General features: G+C 46.0%; 1 protein-coding gene across 2 annotated transcripts in view; it reads right to left on the reverse strand.

Moving 5' to 3' along the window:
- The window catches only part of FOXO3 (forkhead box O3), a 114,404-nt gene that overhangs the window by 6,867 nt on the left and 92,889 nt on the right, over positions 1–14,648 (reverse strand). The window contains exon 3 of one of the 2 annotated variants that reach the window (XM_043890482.1): positions 11,459–12,894. The exons of the other annotated variant lie outside the window; for it this stretch is intronic. Within the exon in view, the coding sequence (XP_043746417.1) occupies positions 11,494–12,894 (1,401 nt within the window). The 3' untranslated portion in view covers positions 11,459–11,493. The remainder of the gene's footprint in view (positions 1–11,458; positions 12,895–14,648) is intronic. 2 annotated transcript variants of the gene reach the window in all.

Genomic DNA, 14,648 nt, shown 5'->3' on the forward strand with positions numbered 1-14,648 from the left:
CTTTCCTTCTTTGCAGAATGGGCTTGGGGCCCCTTGTGCACTAGGTCCTGGCATGCCCCGGAGGTCACACAGGAAACAGCCTGCGCCTGGAAGTTCAACCGGCAGAGGCCAGGCCCAGGCTGAGAGGCAGCCCTCACGGAGGACCAACTGAACAGAGAAACCCCCACTCCACAGGACGGAAAGGCAACTTGTCCCTCCGTGACAGAAGGCAGTTTGTAAAATACTGTGAACACAGAAAGGAAACGCAGTCACCCTTCTAAGAGGAACACCAGGATCACTATTCACGAGGAAGACCTTACAATTAGAATTCATCACAAGGAAAGCGGCCCCTCTAAGGCCCCTGCCTTAACATTTTTTAACCTCTCTCTGGTGGCTCGATGTTTACACATGTTTATCTGACGCCATCAAGGACTGGACAAATGAAGGGAGCACAGTAAATAACCGGGTTTAATGATACTTGCTTTGGACACAAGTTCCCTGCGTTTGAATGGTCCTCTCACTAGGCTTACATTCTTTAAAGTGAGATGCTTTAGTTAACTATGAGGTTTACGTGTGTATGTTGATGGCCTTATGAGTCTAAAACCACATCAGATTAAGCAAAACTTCAGGAAGGAAAAGGAAGCCTACAGCTGAAGGGGATTACAGCCATCACTTCGCAGTTACTAGGCAGTGGGCCAACTAACAATAAATAGGAAGATGTTGTCCTGTCCCATCCAGGACTTTCATTAACAGGGAGAAAATCTCCCCCCTCCCTCTCTGCCCAAGACTAAGTTTGAAAGCAGGCTGTTGATGCAAAGAAAATGAAATAGGGAAACCAAATGATGAGGCCCCTTCTAAAAATATCTGTGGATGCTGTCATCGGTCTCTGGTGAGAGTAAGTCCCTCTATAATCTTGGCATCTGTAGGGAAGACAAGTTTCTGCCTAATTATCACCACTAAATCACATGATGTTCTAAGAAAGGGCCACGCCTCCAAAAAACTGTACACAAAACATAACCCCCATCAACTTTAATCTGGGAATAAAACATAAACTGTTCCTGCTGCTGTCCTCCCACAACTAACTCCACTGTGACAAATCTGGATTTCTCAGCAGTGTTTTTATCTTCCTGGCAGAGAGGAGAGGAACAGGGCCCCAGTTCCAAATATGACAGGGAAGGAAAAAGAACCACAGGGACAAAACTCTCCCATCTGCAAATCCACGCAAGTTAGCCACTGTTTTCCCGGCCAAAACTAAAAGATGCTTGGAGGAAAGTCTGCCTGAAACACAAAATTACAGTGAAATACCACTTTCTTTACTCTTTAAACATAAAGATAATTTAAGCCAAACTTGCAACCCCTGGGGCAAGTGGGGGATTAGACGTAGAACATTTAGGATAGAAAAGAAATGAATCCATGTTTGCTCAATGACAGGGAAACTTCAGGTGGATTTCAGAGAACAGGTGTGGGTTTCAGAGAATGAATGCTTCTACCTGAGTAGAGAGCAAAGAAATGCCTGCTGGCCACCATCTCTGCTTCCCCCCAAGGAGGGTCTGAGGGACACCCAATCCATCACAGGCCACAACCATCTGACAGCATCCAAGGCTTCCGTTGGTATCACCCCAGGAAAAACAGCAGGGCTTGGCTAAGGTGGCCATGTCCGATGTTGGACGGTAGAAATGTCAGCAAGTCCTGTGGGGCTCATCTTTACGGCCCAACTACGAAACAGCTCAAGAAAACTCCTAATGGTGTTTAAGCACAACACTCTGGCTTAATTTGGTAATTTCTTAAGTCTCTTCTGGGTTGGCAGAGGGCAGCGCATGAAAACCACCCTGGAGGTCAGGGACTGCAGAGGCTTGGCTGATGAAGATGCGGCCCTCGGCCTGTGGGGCTGGCCAAAGAGAACCACCCTCCACAGCTGCCCAAGGAGGGCAATCATAGGAGGTGCAGCTCTATAAAAACCCGTTTGGCAAATGCTATCAACTTGCCATTTTAGACACTGAATAGTTTATGAGGGGAAAGTAAACAGGTATGGAAATTCTGGCCAAATTTGTACTCAGTTGAGGAGCCTCCCTAAAGGAAAATCAGGTTTCCAGGAAGGGCAGCCCATATAATACTCTAAAGCTGTGGCTGGCAGAGACCTGGGGGGTTTGGCTCCGCTGACCTCGTTCCGGCTTTACCATCTGATCCGACGGGCCAGGTTTAGTGCCTTGGCTGGTCTGCTCTGCCCATCCAAACATCCAGACGGGTCCTCCAGCCCCACCCGCCCCAGGGTGTCCTCTGCTTAACTCCTAAGCCACACCTGGCACCTCATCATATAGTGCCCGGAATGGTTGCTTTTTCACACATATTGAATTCCCAATATACTGAGAGCAGAGCAAAGCTTTCAAATCAAACCACTTACGGACCATCTCATTATCTCAAGAGTGAATACCACTGTCTCAGACATGGTATTCACCCACGAGAAGTGCACATTCCTGCAGGGACACATTTTCTTGATGTCCCAAGTAGCCTGCAAAGTTGAAACAGAGGAGAGGGCATACAATAATTGTTGGCTGAATGAATGAATCAATGTCCTCCTGAAACAGCCCTCTCTCCCCTCTGCCAGTTCAAACACTTACCACTCTTTTAAGCCTTACAGCTTCCATGAAGCATTTCAAACCTACATCTGCTAAAAGTTAATCTCTGCTGAATCCAAGCAGAACCTACTGCTTGTGGGACAAGACCTAGAACTTTAACAATCCCCTTCTGGAGGGAGGATGGCTTCTTAGATTAAGTTTCTAAAACTCACATTTCTTATAAGATGAAACTTCCTAAGGATCAATACGAGGCGCAGTTTTAACATCCAAATAATTTAATTTTTATAATAATAAAACTTTAAATAGTAAGCATTTAATAAAGAATTTACCTTCTCCCATCCTACTACATCCACTCTTAAGTCCAGCTCCCTGAATTAAGAGTCATGCTACTGTAACTCTCAAATTGCTGTCACAGCTAAAGAGATTCACCATTTACAAACAAAAGGAACTGTAGTCCAGGAGGAAATCTTAGACCCATAAACCATGACCTGAACATCACACTGTTTATGTTTGCTGGGTGTGGGCCCGTCCTGTGTGACTTCTCACCGCATTCACTGGCCAGCGGGGGTGGGGGGACAAGCGGGAGCCTGCAGCTATCCTGCTGGGCTGGGATGCCGCATCTCCCTTGGGGCCAGGCGCAAGTGTAGCTGCAATGCTCCAGCCCAGCTAAGGGTTCGGCCAATGAGCATCGAACAGTAGGGTCTCCAAAGGCTTCTTTCCCTGCTTTAGTTATGCAGGATTTTGAAGACTATAAAATTTCCAAAAGTGACTCTGAAACTGAACATACAAAATCAGCTATTTTAGTTCCACAAATAGTCCAAACCACTCATTCACCTGTAAGACATGACCAGGACACGCAGATAACACAGACGGCAGCCAAGAAGCAGCACCCACACCAGTTCAACAGAGGAAGGAAGTGAAGAAGGAGCCCAAAGGAGGGTCTCCACGGTGGCTCCCAGATGGACAAGAGGCAAAGGCCCATCCATCCTGAGGGCAGGAGTCTGATGGGAGGACAGATCCAGAAGTCAGGCGGATCCACACAGCGGGTGGCCTGGGTGGTCCTCCTCTCCCCTGACCAGCACTGTAGGGGTACGTGCCGGGAGCGCCCCACCGTGGTGCCCCACCCAGAGAGCAGGACAGCCTGAGACGACCAGGGCTGGGCGGGAGTGCATTCTGGCCACAGGGCCACCACCACCTGGGGGACACCGTCTAACAGATCTGTCAGTCACACATTTTCTGATTACTTAAAGGTATGTTGGGCTCCACTGCTTTCCAATCATTTCTGAACGTACAACTGACGAATGGAAGTTACAATTAATTACAGTGGCATGTACACAAAGAGAGGCCCAGTGGAAATTAAAAGTTCAACCTCAGAACTTCTGGCCTCTTCGTGGTCATTAATTTCCATTAAGGAGTCAAACTGAACACTCTACACAGACATGAATACTTTAAAAATGTCATGATCCAGACTAGTTTCATCAGAGAGAGAGAGAGGAGAGAGGAAAGGGGAAAGGAAAAGAGGGAAGGGGAGGGAAGGAGACAGACAGAGGGACACAGAGAGAGAACATACTGTGGATCAAACCAGGACTGGCAGTTAAAGTTTTACCCTTAGAAACACTGGAATTATGCTCTGAGGGCTTCATGACTAAGTACTTCCCCTCCTTTGATAAATGAATGTCATAGATTTTAGCAAGAAAGAGGTTGTTTAAAAAAAGCAGAAAATCTAGAATTAGAGAGTAGGGTTCACATCTGTTACTGGGAAGAGAACAAAACACCTGCAGCCACGTGGCAGTAGCCCTCCCAGTGGAGTGTTTCGGCTCCAGGCTCAGTCCCGCTGCTCCAGGAGGAAAGCTCCTGGAGAAGAACAGCCCTATTTCTCTGGGTTTTCACTGACCGTAGATTTGGGAGATCTTAATGATACGTCTCAGAGAAGGCAATGGCACCCCACTCTAGTACTCTTGCCTGGAGAATCCCAGGGACAGGGGAGCCTGATGGGCTGCCATCTATGGGGGTCACACAGAGTCGGACACGACTGAAATGGCTTAGCAGTAGCAGCAATGATACGTCTGACCATATTTCCTGAACCGCAAGTTGGGTCACGTTAGCCAGTATGGGGGTAAATCACCAGCTCTTGGGAAGGTGGGGTCCATGGCCAGACCCCTGACAGCATCATGCCATTTATTGTGTGGTGATCTTTCTGCTCCCAAGAAGTCCCAAGAGAGCTGGACCAGCTCTTCATTTCTCTCTGTGGCTGAGGTGGCCCCGCATGGAGGGGGAAGGTCAGATTTCCAGGCTCCCACCTGACAGGAAGGGGACCCACTCTGAGGAAGCGGGGAAGGGGAGGGTGAGGCTCTCACCCAGCACAGAGTAGGTATGACAGGCCCCCTAAGGAAAGAAAACAGAAGCCAGACAGCTAGGGTTTCTCAGGCAGTCCTTTAAAGATGCTAACGGAACACTTTTGGGTACCATATACAAAACCTAAAAAAAAATTAAAAAAACAGCCTTTGTAGGGGACCCCTAAATTGGCAAGTAGGACTTCTAGGGGACATCAAAAGTTTCATACAACAGCAAATTGCTATACCTTTTTAATGAAAAGAAACCTGATCGATTCTAGTTTACTGAGGAAAGTAACTGCTCTTTGTGCCAACAGCGTTAAGACTGGCTTGGGAGTTTCCTTAATTTTGCATTAACCTCTGGAGCCATTTTAAGTAACAATAAACATCAAGTAACTTTTAAAAATGTTGCCAAAGGATATTAGGTAGTCCTTACAAGAGCGTCTGTGGGTTAGGTTTCCATTTTAGCCCCATTTTACAGACAAGCAAACTGAGACTCAGAGAAATGGAGTGACTTGACTCGATGACACATAGCCTTAAAAATGACAGCCTTCTGCTACAGAGTCACAGGTTCTCTGTTGTTCCACACAGACATTATTTAATGTGGGATGGGCTGCAGGGGAGGCTTTTAAAATCTGCAGGTCTCCTCAGAGCAGAGCCCTAGGGACAGTGAGCTTGGAGCGGGTGGCTGGCTCACATCCAACTGTGATGATGAACCAATTCTAGAAGTCAAACATAAAAGCAAGCATCCTGCAGGGCTTTCAACAGGAACCAGCATCTGGATTTAGTCTTAACTCGGCCCGATCAGCACAGAGCCTATGTTTTTATCCCCCAGTCAAAGACAGGTGAAATAGACCATATGATAACGGGACACGACATCTGAAAGCAGGATTGTCCCAGAAAACCAAACATGCAAGGCTGCCACTGCCCAATGGGGCCTTTGCTCCAGTCTTGCATGAAAAGCAGTCTTCCTCCATGACAATGGTTGCCGCCACCACTGCCCGACATCCCCAGCCAGGGATGATGCCTTGAGGGGAGACCCTGCTTTACCTTCCTCTCTCCACTGTGCCTAGCGTGCTGCAGGTACTCTATGAATGAATTCTGTTTAATGAACAGGCTTTGAGCACCTCCGCCAACATGTAGCCTACCATTTTGCCAGGCAGATAGTTCATTCAAGAGCAGAACCCAATCTGTGGCTGAGAAAAGCTTGATATGTGACAAGGTCGAACAAAAAGCTCCAGTAAGAATCAAGAGGGGAAAAAAAGCAAAGAATCACCTATGGCTAATTCATGTTGACGTTTGACAGAAAACAACAAAATTCTGTAAAGCAATTATCCTTCAATTAAAAAATAAATACATTAAAAAAAAAAAAGGCAAAGAATCCCAGTTCTCAAGAGGTTGCTGATCTCTTTCAGGATTTCTTTAGGGGTTTCTTAGGACACTGGTCCTATGGTTTCTAGAATAAGGATTTAACTCAAGACGTCAAATAAACTTAGTAAACAATGAAATCTGATCCTATAAAGTTTATAACATATATTAAACTTCTAAGGCTCTGAGAAGTCCTGCAGGAAACAACCCTATTTCATTTTCACACAACATTCCTCAAACATTTGGTCACAGGATCTATTTTCTGCTTAATAACCATGAATATCCTAAGGATCTAGTGTTCTGTGAAACATTTTGAGAAACACCGATCCATGGGACCTCTAAATAACTGAAGTGTCCTGAGTTCACAATACAACGTTTTAATTCATTTTAGTTTTTAAACTTCTAAACAATACGGAGGATGGAGGAGGCAGTATTTTCAAATCAAATGAACATACCAACAAAACCAGGGTGAAGCGGGTCAAGTCTCTTACAAGGTGGGGAATCTCCATCTTGGAATGAAAGTCCAGTGTTAAGACGTGCATCCCCAAGTCAGGAAGACAAAGCAGTCAGCAAGCATCCTTCTATCTGTCCCGGGCCCAGGCGAACCTCTGACAGGCCAATCTCTCTGGCCACGGCACAGAGGCGGGTCCCAACCACCCCACTCCTCCTATCTCTATACAGAAAGCTACGTCTCTTAGAAGCAGGCCCCTGGGGGAAGGCTCCACTCATAGGAAACAATATTTGTAAGATGTTGAATACTGAGCATTATGAGCACTCTGAAAAGAAGCACTTAATGGGGACTTAAGAGTGAACAAGAGGTTCCAGGAGTAGTTCTGGTGACTTTTACCCCACTTCTTTATCTTCTGCACAAGCTCTGTGGCCAGAAGAGACCTTCCAAAAGCCATATATACATGCTACTGCTTGAAGGGCCAGGGTCACTTTGACTCTGACCCATGCTTAGGCTGGTCAGAGGTGAGCAAAGCTGCGCTGAAAACCCAACAGGCCCAGGAAGAGCAGCCTTAGTGCTGGTGTCACTGCTTTCCAGGGAAAAGGGTATGTGCAAGGAATATACCAGCCTCTGCACAGAAAACCTCTTTCCAGGGCTCTGACAATTTTCTTTCCCTGTTGTCAACACTAGAAAGATCCAGGCAGCCATTCTCTCCATGAATGACAGTTCAGACTTTGGGTGTTTTAAAAAGTAAGAATAAAGATCCTTGCAGATGCATAATTCTTGAGGCTGGCATACCATAACCAAAGACTAGACAACAGTTCACAGGTGTAGGTAACAGAGTATGTTTTCCACGTAATACATACCCACATGTTACATTCCCAAATGGGAATATCTACAGCAAGAAAAAACATTACATAAGTAGCCCTATAATATTGCCTGTATTTGGTTAGAATTAGTCCTACCACCCAACATGAATATTTAAAGACATAATGGAATTGCAGCACTTAAACATTAGTCCAACAAGTATCAAAGACTTGCTCCTTCAGAGAAGTAGCCTAAATTTAAATTCTAAATGACCTCCAACACTGGAACCTGCTGTTTTCCATACTGTTATACCACCATTTCTTTACAGTTCTATATCATCACTTACCCTTTACTGGGGCCATTTCACAGACGGAATGTTAGGTTTCAGGTTCAAAATTATACATTCTTTGTACCCTTAACAGTCTATGATTCTGCTAAAAAAATACAACTAGTGAGCATAACAAAAAAGACGCAGACTCACCAATACAGAGAACTAGTGGTTATCGGTGGGGAGAAGAAAGCAGGTAGGGGCCAGAAAGAGGTAGGGGATTTAGAGGTACAAAAACCAGGTATAAAATTAGCTACAAGGACGTTTTGCACAATACAGTGAACATAGCTAGCATTTTATAATAACCATAAATGGAGTATAACCTTTAGAAATCATGAATCATTATATTGTACACCTGTTATATAGTACAGCAACTGAACTTCAATTAAAAAACAATCTTGTTGGTTAAACAAACAAAAAACAGCTCTCTGACTCTATCCTCTTTTGACAGATGAGAAACCTGCTATTCTAAGAGTCCTGAGTGACTGGCCAGTTGGCAGAGACAGGAAGAGAACCACCTCCCTCTTCTCCACACGGGCTTTTCCTGGTGAGTATTTTCCAGTCCTTATCATCAAGTTGTTTAAATGCAACTAAATATGAGGCTGCTCCCTAATGGGGTCTCCAAATGCCAAAAGATGTAGATGAATGAAAAGAGCATGTGAATTTAGGCATCTTTTGACATCAAAACTACAGTGAAACTGAAGCTGCTTTCCCACTGAGAACAGACACATGATGGTCTCAGGAGGGCTTACTGGAGCTTAGCCTTGCAACCAGCAAGCCCGCTCACAGACACGCCTGCGGCCAGTCTGTAAGTGTGCGCACCAAGCGCCACCAGTGCCTGGGAGAAGAACGTGCCCTTCACATGCCAGTAGCCGGCACTCATAAAAAGGTACAATTATTTTTTCCTTTTCCAGATAGATCCCTAGGTTAAAGGATTTCACACATGGTCTAAAATGAATGATATGTGTGAAACACCCAGCCCTCCAGAGAAGCATCTCACCACAGCTCTCCAGCAAGACTATCTGTCAGCTAGACAGACCTGCTCCATTAACTCCACAACCAGACAGCGCCCACTCGGGCTCATGTGACCTTCAGTAAGCAAGGCAGGGAGAGAGGCCAGAGAAATACCACGACTACTGGCTTTAAAAAAAAAGTCAAACCAAGAAAGTCATTATAGAACAAGTCTTGGGAAGCTGGGGGTGCTTAATTTGGGAGGAGTGGGTTCTGAGATTATACTCTGAGGCCTGTTTTGTGAACTCAAGAGCATCTTCAATAAAGTGACAGCCAAAAGTTAAACGTAAAAGCAAAGAATACGCGTCAGGCCACACGTGACCCTGGCTATTTAGAGGAGCAAATCATTCCAAAGCAAGATGGAAATTCTAAAACCCTGAAACCAGACCCTCATAGCCCCTCACTGTCTTCAGTATGTTTCTTTTCTTGCTCTGGTCATACCGAGCTGGTTTACTTTTAGGAAAATTTACTTTCAGGTAACTAGGTTTTTTTTTTACTGAAGCATCTATATTTGCAAAAAAACTTCCCCCAAAATGTTTTGAGAAAAAGATGACAAATGGCCCTAAGATTCTAATATAATAATAATAATAATAATAATAATAAAATGTGTAATCTTAAAAGTAGTTATTATCGAATAAGAATGCTTTAAATATATTTTTAAAACTTAAATATTTAAATCTCCCTTAAAATATTTTTATATAATCTTTCAGAATTACACACACATGTGCGTGCATACACATGCACACGCGCACACACACACACACACACAAAGAAAGATCTGCTATTCAACCAAAAGGAAAACATACACTTGAAACATCAGGAAAAAATTGCTACCACATTTTCTTCTCTTACTCTTTTCAGTGAACTAGAAAGTGGACTCCTTATAACCAAACCAAAATTAAAACCTACTTGAGTCTTTAGAAGCCACAATCACATTCCTCTTCTTAAAGGAAGACAAAATATCCTTCTAAAAGCCAAATATCTAAATTTCTTGAGGCAAGTCTCCCCCAGCCTGAGTTCTGGCAGCATGGAAGTGTGTCACCCTACTTAGCTTCTGTTGCAGTCTTCTTACCATCTCAAGGGCTATTAAATGACTGGAAACAGATGTCTGAGTGCCATTAGGGGCCTGCTTCTGCCTGGGAAAGTGGAGAGGCTGAGCATCACAACACTCTCAACATTCCCCTTTGCACAACTCCCCATGAGCTGGATGAGTTCACCATAGGAGGCTCCTGTGATTCCTGCACCAGGGCAGAGGGTTAAACAAGGCTCAGTTTTTTATGGCTTTGAATCTCATTTCTCTTTCACACCACTTAAAGAAGAGTGTAAGTAGCTTGCTGATAGTACAAAAAAAAAAAAAAACAAAAACTGAGACACAGAACAGAGCCCCTAAACATGGGAGCATCTGCGGGTACAAACCTGTTACAGGAGAAGACCCCAATGCTCTTTCTACTACTTGAAGAGGAGAGTTGAGGGGCAAGCTTGTGTATCACCTGCTATTCTGGCCCCAGTTCAGAGTGCTTCCCATTTTTATTATCTAGCCATGAAGATGATAAGAACGATGATGGTTCTAGCCATTCCAGAAACAGAGATTCTGGGTTCAGCTGTGTGACCTTGGGCAGACCACTTAACCTCTCTGGGCTTCCTGCTTACTCATCTGTCAGTCAGTGTGTTTACCTAGTTACACCAAATATAGCCCACTGCAGATTTACAAAGCACTTTCACACCCTTCAGTATATTAGATTCTTGCAGTAACCCCATGAAGTAACAGGGGCTGTTATCCTCATTTTATAAAACTGGAAACTGAAGCTCAGAGGCTAAGTGACACATTCTAGATAACAGCCAGAAAGCAGAAGAAGTGGAACTGAGCCCTCGACTTCTGATTCTAATCAGATGCTTTTCTTGCCACATCTTGTTATGTCTTTTTGGTTCCAAGAGAACTAAAATGCCATAACTTAAAAAAAAAATCTGTCACCATTCACAAATCATGTCACTATTTGGAACCTGACATCATTTATACATTGGGAAAAAGAAGCATGTGAGTAAATGCTCCCTCACATAAGAGCTTCTGTTTTCAATTTAATTCTTTCACTTTTTAAAATTGTTTAGAGGCTGAGTGCTAATAAAGATGGTTAGTACCACCAGTGAAAAATCGAAGAACAGATGTTGCTTCTGGTGGAAAGAGTATAGAAAAGGTAGTCTACAGTTAAATTAGAAGCACCTAAAAATTGTTACTTTGCTGGAAAAAAAAGACATAGAGACCATCTAAGAAAGTCCTCTGGCAGGGTCCTGAACCATGATGTTTGTGTGGCCTAAGGTTCCTTTCCCCCCGCCCGTCTATCCTCATCCATCCATCCAGTAGGGGGATCTGTGTCACAGGTCAGCGAAGGTGACTGGGTACAAAGAAAAATGAAACCTCTGAATGTGTGTGTTGGTTTTACTGGCAGTAAAGCCCTGAGCTGTCAGCAAATTGTGGAAAGGGGCACCTGACAACCCTGTTTGTTTTGCAGGTACAACTCGGAATGCACTGGTTGGGAGCCGGGTTACTCTGCGCCGTGTATATAAAAGCCAGTGTCCCCCACCACCCACTCTGTTAATACTATGCACTGACCTGCTCTGCCCACTTCCCCTTTCCTCAGTCAGCCTTCAGCCTGGCACCCAGCTCTGAGATGAGGCCTGCTTAGCACCAGTGAAGCTCCCCACGTTCAAACCAACAACGTTCTGTGTGGAGATGAGGGAATCAAAGTTAAAATCCAACCCATCAGCATCCATGAGTTCGCTACGGATAATGGACTCCATGTCACATTCCAAGCTCCCATTGAACATGTCCAGGTCCAAGTCGCTGGGGAACTTCTCATGGCCCATGACTGGAAGGTTCGCACTGGTGGAGTACAAGGAGGAGCCTGAGAGAGAGTCCGAGAGGGTTTGCATAGACTGGCTGACAGGAGACTGCTGCTGGTGTTTGGCTGACCCGAGACTGCTGGAGTCGCTCAAGCCCATGTTGCTGACGGAATTCGACAAGGCACGGCTGCCACCGAGAGCGCCCTGGGTTTGGTGCTGGTGGTGGAGCAAGTTCTGATTGACCAAACTCCCCTGGTTAGGCTGGGCGGCAAAGGACATCATTGGGTCACTGCGAAGCATCACGTTCCGGCGGGAGTTCTGGGCGGACACAGCGGTGCTGGCCTGAGACATCAAGGGGTCCGACTGGGTCATCATGACATCGCTGTGGCTGAGAGAGTCCGACGTGAGCAGGTCCTGGAGTGTCTGGTTGCCGTAGTGCGACATGGAAGAGAAGGTGGCTGGCTTGTTCTCTTGGATGGTCTGCATGGGAGACTGGCGCAGGGAGTTCAGAGACGAAGGCCCAAAGACCGCGCTGCTGAAGGAGCTGGTGGGGGAGCCCAGGCCGGAGCCCTTGGTGGTATACGGGAAGCTGGAGCTGCGCTGCATGAGCCCCCCCGGGGGCGATGGCTGGGATGCGGGGAGCGCGATGTTGTCCAGCAGGTCGTCCATGAGGTTGTCAGCCAGACCGTCGTTCAGATTCATGGTGCCCGCCATGTCGGTCAGCCGGGGCAGCTCCACGGTGCACGGCTTGCTGACAGAGGGCGACAGGCTGGCCGAGCTGCTGTAGAGCATGGGGGACAGCGGTGCCTCATCGTCCTGGACGTCGTCCAGCTCCGTGCTTGCCAGGATGGGGGACAGGCGGCCGCTGACTGTGCTGGCGTTGGAATTGGTGCGCGAGCGGAAGTCGGTCCACGCGTCCAGCTCATCGCTGCTGCGGGATGTGGGGCTGCCGGGCCACTTGGAGAGCTGGGAGGGACTGTCGTCTGCTGACTCGGGGGCGGTCTGCAGGGCTGCCTTCTTCTTGGCGGCACGGCCGCGGCTCTTGGTATACTTGTTGCTGTTGTCCATGGAGACGGCCCGCCGCCGGGGCGCCTTGCCGCTCTTCCCGCCGTCGGGGTTGATGATCCACCACGAGCTCTTGCCGGTCCCCTCATTCTGGACCCGCATGAACCGGCTGTGCAGTGACAGGTTGTGCCGGATGGAGTTCTGCGGAGAGAGAAGGGACAACGCAGATGAGCTGCAGTGGTCCAACTGAGCACCCAGGCGAAACAGTTACTAACCTGACACGATTTTTAAAGCAGCCTCAATTTCAGAGGCTTTAAAAAAAAGGCATTTGCATGAGTCTCCTTGGCTTGGGATTAAATGACAATATTGTAGATGGCATTTTCATAGTCAGGGTGTGGGAGATGGTTTCAAATTCAGGAGATGCAGCGGACTGTAGGACTTCACTGACATTGTTTTTCTTAAATCCCCAGGTTTCGTTGTCCTTTCTGTAACTGTACTTCCTTTACTGAAGTTTGCACTTACAATGTATTACCACATCATCTCCCCCTGCATTTTGCAACAGACTTCCCTGGCTCTCTCAGGGTGATTCATCACCTACAGGGCTATTTTATTCCATTCTGGCCCCTTCCTCCTCTAGTACAGAGGCAGCAGTGACCTCTTCTGAGACACTTCTATTCAGAACTGGTGTGAATTTTTACCTATCTTTTCTCTGACTCCATCTCCTCCTGCCACAATTTCACACCTGTCTCACAGCCATAAGAAAAAATGGCAGAGTAAGATTTGCTGAGTTGATAGAAGAAGGCAGGCAAGTCTCCCATTCAGAAATATTCCAGCTAATTTATGCAGACACTCCCTCCTCAAGGCATTGTGATCTGAGCACAGTAACCTCCTTCCAAAGAGCACCATATGGAAAGCGGAGGTGGGGGAGAGTAACTTTACAGCGAAGAAGAACCTTGACAGCTCAGCCCAGTGATCAAGGTCAACATCAAAGGGCCAAGTCAGGTTGATAACGTTCATTGGAAACAACGTGATGAAAATGGCACCCTCCCCTGTGGCCTTCCTTCCAAAGCCCATCACCTCATTCTAATCATGAGAAAAAGGGCAGATAAGTCCAAATAAGGAACATTTAAAAATGTTTGTCCAGTTCTCCTCAAAACTGTCAGACTCACAGGGAGCCTAAGAGAAACATGCTGACTAAACACAACGTGGAATCCTGGATGGGATGCTGGAACAGAAAAAGCAAAGTATAAGGCAAAAACTAAGGAAATCGGAATAAAGCGCAGACCTCAGTTAATACTAATAATGTATCAACACTGGTTTATCAGTTGGGACAAGTGTACCAAACTGATATCGGATATTAATAACAACAGGGGAAACTCGATGTGGAGAGCCAACATCAAGAACTTTCTGTGCCAGTCTGGTAACTTCTCTGCAAATCTAAAATCATTTTATATTAAAAGGTTTATTCTTAAAAAAAATAAAGATGAGGGCAAAATATCCTCAAAACCCTAACAATTGCTCCCATCTTGCAAGAATCCTCCTCCTGATTTAGGGAAGCCCAGTTAACAGAGATGACCCTGATCCAACCCCGTCTCTGTCACCGACCAACCATGAGGCCCGAGCAAATCATTTAGTCTATCTCCAACAACTTCAGTTCTCCATCTTCATTACAGCCATAGCATTTGAACCATCCCTCTCTGATAGGGATGACATAAGGATGATATATGATAATATACTTCAAAACCCAGTCACGCTACGAAGTCAGGGTGTTCTTATTGCCATTATAAAACACAGAGTACATGATGGACAGAGCTCGTCGCCTGGGGAGGTCTCCCCTTCTATTCTGTAAAATACCTCGTGTGCTATGAAAGAGAGAAGCTGATGATGGCATCTGCCACATCTGGAACAGCACCCCCGGCAGGTCAGATGAGTTTTTATTTGCAAGTTAAAGACAA

The sequence above is a fragment of the Cervus elaphus genome, chromosome 28 (assembly GCF_910594005.1).
Source record: "Cervus elaphus chromosome 28, mCerEla1.1, whole genome shotgun sequence".
Taxonomy (NCBI): Eukaryota; Metazoa; Chordata; class Mammalia; order Artiodactyla; family Cervidae; genus Cervus; species Cervus elaphus.